The 4,659-nt window shown below is 67.5% G+C and overlaps 1 protein-coding gene across 1 annotated transcript; it reads left to right on the forward strand.

Annotated features, from left to right (window-relative positions):
• The first annotated feature begins 220 nt into the window (after positions 1-220).
• On the forward strand, positions 221-3,536 carry SPON2 (spondin 2). Its single transcript, XM_043448283.1, has 6 exons — positions 221-468; positions 815-1,040; positions 1,362-1,585; positions 1,659-1,850; positions 1,967-2,141; positions 3,211-3,536. The coding sequence occupies exons 2-6, from the start codon at positions 818-820 to the stop codon at positions 3,393-3,395; spliced, it is 999 nt and encodes a 332-aa protein (XP_043304218.1). The 5' UTR covers positions 221-468; positions 815-817; the 3' UTR covers positions 3,396-3,536.
• The last annotated feature ends 1,123 nt before the right edge of the window (positions 3,537-4,659 follow it).

Genomic DNA, 4,659 nt, shown 5'->3' on the forward strand with positions numbered 1-4,659 from the left:
CCCAACAGTGTCCCCAGCGCTGGGCCTGACGTCAGGCCTGACCCCGGCCCCCCACGTCCCACCCCGTCCCGAGGGCAGCACACGCCAATGGCCCTGGCCCAGCCCTCCTCCGGCGCTGGCTTTGGCAGGCCGCCCCCCCGCCCCCCCGGCCGCGGGGACACACCAGGGAAGGCCTGATGGGAACCGGGGGGGGGGGGGCGGGAAGACAAAGGAAGGGGTGCGGCGGGGGCGGGCGCCAGGGGAGGAGTGAGTTCAGCGCTGGAGCAGCATCTGCTCCGCGTCAGAGCCGGCGGGCAGCCAGGCCAGCACGGAGGTCCGGCTCTCTCCCCGCGTCCCGTCTGCCGCGGTGCAGGGCCTGGGGCCTCGTTGGCTGGCCGGGGGCCGTCTGTGGCATAAATTGGAGCCGTGGGCTCTTGCTGGGACTTCAGCTGTCTGCAGCTCAGCGCCAGCCGTCCCGCCTCCTGCTGGGTGAGTATGCACGTCCTCCCGGCCCCCAGGGTTGCCTGGCGCTGCCCCCCAGAAACCAGCAGTACCCCCCTCCCCGAGGGAGGCCCCTCCACTGAGGCCGGGTCGGCGACCCTCCCGTCCCTGGGGTTCCCTGGGACGGCAGCGCCAGAGGCGCGGCACTGGGGAAAGCCCTGGGCCAGGCGTGACCTGCCAGCACCCTGGGCTGCTGTAACCCGACTCGGCCTGGGACTCCAGCCGTGGGGTCTGGCCCGGCCCAAGCCAGAGAGGGAACTCCGAGGGAGGTGCCTGGCGTCCTGGGGGCCCCACGCCGGGGACTGGGGGAGCAGCACGTGCCCCCTTCTCGTAGGTGATGGGAGCTCCACGTCTGGCCTTCCCCTGGGTGGCCGCCCTCTGGGCCCTCCTCCTGGCCTCGCTGGGCAGCGCAGCTGGCCAGCCGCTGGGGGCAGAGCCCATGTGCACGGCCCAGCCGCTGGCCAGGTACAGCATCACTTTCACGGGCAAGTGGAGCCAGGCGTCCTTCCCCAAGCAGTACCCGCTCTTCCGCCCTCCCGCCCAGTGGTCGTCCCTGCTAGGTGAGTGCAGCCCCCGCCCTGTCCCTGGGGCGCCCCGTGGGGACCAGAAGGGCTGGTTACCCAGCAGAGGCTCCGCACCCCTCACTTCAGTGCAAGAGGTATTTGCTAAGGTCTTCCGTGCACCGCAGCTGTGCCCAGCCTTCAGGACCATGGTGGGGCAGGGTCACACAGCAAGGTGCGGGGGTGGGGGGCGGACGGCGTCCATGGGTGCCCCTCACTCAGGCAGGTGGTGTCTGTCCCTCCCACCCGGGGTGCTGGGTTGAGGGTCCAGGCGGCGTCCCCAGGGTGGCGCTCACCCAGGCTGGCGGCGGCACCCCTCAGGGGCCGCACACAGCTCGGACTACAGCCTGTGGAGGAAGGACCAGTACGTGAGCAATGGGCTGCGCGAGTTCGCGGAGAGGGGCGAGGCCTGGGCGCTGATGCGGGAGATGGAGGCGGCAGGGGAGCGGCTGCAGAGCGTGCACGGCGTGTTTTCCGCCCCCGCCGTGCCCAGCGGCACCGGGCAGACGTCCGGGGAGCTCGAGGCCCACTCCAGGCACTCGCTGGTGAGAGGGCAGTGGGGCAGGCGGGCAGGCGGGCAGGCAGCTCGGGGGCCCCTGCTGAGCACTCGGCCCCCAGGTGTCCTTCGTGGTCCGCATCGTGCCCAGCCCCGACTGGTTCGTGGGCGTCGACAGCCTGGACCTGTGTGACGGCGGCCGCTGGCGGGAGCAGGTGGCCGTGGACCTGTACCCCTATGATGCCGGGACTGACAGCGGCTTCACTTTCTCGTCCCCCAATTTCGCCACTGTCCCGCAGGACACGGTGACAGAGGTGAGGGCCGGTGGCTCTCTGGACCCCAGGAGGGTCCCGGGGAGGCCCGCGGAAGCCCGCAGCAGGGGCCAGCGCCTCTGCGCGCCCCAGGTTCGGACTCGCCCCCTCCCCTGCAGATCACGGCCTCCTCTCCCAGCCACCCCGCCAACTCCTTCTACTACCCGCGGCTGAAGGCCCTGCCCCCCATCGCCAGAGTGACTCTGGTGCGGCTCCGGCAGAGCCCCAGGGCCTTCGTCCCACCCGCCCTGGACCTGGGGGCCGGGGGCAACGAGATCGTGGACAGCCTTCCAGGTGAGCGTGGTTCCCACCCCGCCCTTCACACACGTGACCCCGCTGCCAGGCGCTGGCGCTCCCAGGGACAGGAGCGGCTCTCTGGTGTGGGCGTCATTCCAGCGGATGCTCGGACACCACCTGGTCCTGGGTCTCCAGCTCTGGCCTCTCACCCTTAGAGACCCTTGAAAATCAGTGTCCGCCCTGCAGACTGACCCCAGGGGGAATGCCTGTAACGTGACAGCTGCCACAGTCACCGAGGCGCCCCGGCCTCCAGGTGCACCCCCCAGGGGCACCCCCCACACCAGGGCCCGCCGGGCTCAGCCCCACCGCCAGACTCGAGTACCGATCACCAGGCCACATAGCCTGCAGAGGCGATCCATCCATTCTGAGCCAGGCTGCTGGGGGGCCACGTGGGGCGGGAGGACAGGTTACACCAGGAAAGGCCTCTGGCGCTCAGACGCCCAAGCCCAGGCCCTGGGGTTACGTGCCTTTAGAGGGGGGTTGGAGGGAAGCGCTGGGCCCCGGACGCAGGTTCTGAGAGGTTTGGGAGCTGGTGCGCTCAGCTCCAAGCTGGGGAGCAGACCCGCGCAGCGTTTCCAGTTGAAAGCCCTTCAGGCTTCTACTGCCCAGAAGTGAGTGGTGAGAGGTCGCAGTGCCCGCCCCGTGTCCCTGCTGACTGAGGATGAGCCCAGGGGGCCCCTCTGGTCTTCCTGGCGCCGGACGCTGGGGGCGGCGCCGTGGAGAAGGGGCGAGGGTTGGGCCGCGCACGCCCGGCGGGTCGGCTTCCCCAAGGGTGGGCGCCCGAACAGCAGAGCGGGCGGTGGAGAACCCGCGGGTCTGTGATCGTCAGCGCGCGGTTCCCCGCCCCTCCTCCTGCCTGCGCGGGTGGAGGGTCTCAGGACGGAAACCCCCGCCAGTCGCCCCGGTGGCTTTTAGGGGGCCTGCGTGCTGGCGGCGCCCTGGGGCTCGCTCCCCAGCACCCTGAGGAAAGCATCCGCGTCCTCACCCCACCTGGAGGCGGGCCTGGGGCGGGAAACCCTCCCCCCACCGCGGCCCCGCCCCCTCACCGCCCCCCTGTCGCCCCCAGCCCCTGAGACGCCGCTGGACTGCGAGGTCTCCCTGTGGTCGTCCTGGGGGCTGTGCGCCGGCCCCTGCGGGCGGCTGGGGGCCAAGAGCAGGACACGCTACGTCCGCGTGCGGCCGGCCAACCACGGGGCGCCCTGCCCGCCGCTGGAGGAGGAGGCCCCCTGTGACCCCGATAACTGCCTCTGATACCCGCGCCCACCCGCGCCCGCGCCCGCGCAGAGACTGGCCCCCGGCCCGGCTGCGAAATACCTCAGACCTGGGGCCCCGGGTCACCGGCCTCGTCAGGGTCCCGTCCCAGCTCCAGAATAAAGACCGGTGTCTCCCACACCATAGCCGTGGCCTCGTGTGTCCCCGGCGGAGCGGGGCGGGCAGGCGGGGCGCATGCGCCACGTGACTTTTCCCCAGGAGCTAGTGTCACCCTGCGGGGATGAGCCGGGGACCACCACGCACACAGGCGCACACACACTGCACACACACCACACACGGCACACACATCACACATACACGCAGGTTACACACACATACACGCCACACACGCCACACATGCAGGCTACACACATACACGCCACACACGGCACACACACACAGGACACACACACACAGGACACACGCTGTACACACACCACACACGACACTCACATCACACATACATGCAGGTTACACATACACACCACAAACACACAGGACACACACACATACATGCCACACACAGCACACACACACACAGGAAACACACACATACACGGCACACACACAGAGGAAACACACACATACACAGCACACACACACAGGACACACACACACAGGACACATGCTGTACACACACCATACAGAGGGCACACACATCACACATACACGCAGGTTACACACATACATGCCACACACACACATACACGCCACACATGGCACACACACGCAGGACACACACATGGCACACGCACACACATACACGCCACACACGCCACACATGCAGGACACACACTGCACACACACCACACAATGGCACACACATCACACATACACGCAGGTTACACACATACACGCCACACACACACACGGCACACACACACAGGACACACGCTGTACACACACCACACACGACACACACATCGCACATACATGCAGGTTACACACATACACGCCACAAACACACACAGGACACACACACATACACACCACACACGGCACACACACGCAGGACACACGCTGTACACACACACACACAGGACACACACATACACGGCACACACATGCAGGACACACACATGGCACACACACACATACACGCCACACATGCAGGACACACACTGCACACACACCACACAATGGGACACACACACACATACACGCCACACACGGGGCACACACACACAGGAAACACACACATACACGGCACATACACACAGGACACACACACATAGGACACATGCTGCACACACACCATACAGAG

The sequence above is a fragment of the Cervus canadensis genome, chromosome 26 (assembly GCF_019320065.1).
Source record: "Cervus canadensis isolate Bull #8, Minnesota chromosome 26, ASM1932006v1, whole genome shotgun sequence".
NCBI classification, from domain to species: domain Eukaryota; kingdom Metazoa; phylum Chordata; class Mammalia; order Artiodactyla; family Cervidae; genus Cervus; species Cervus canadensis.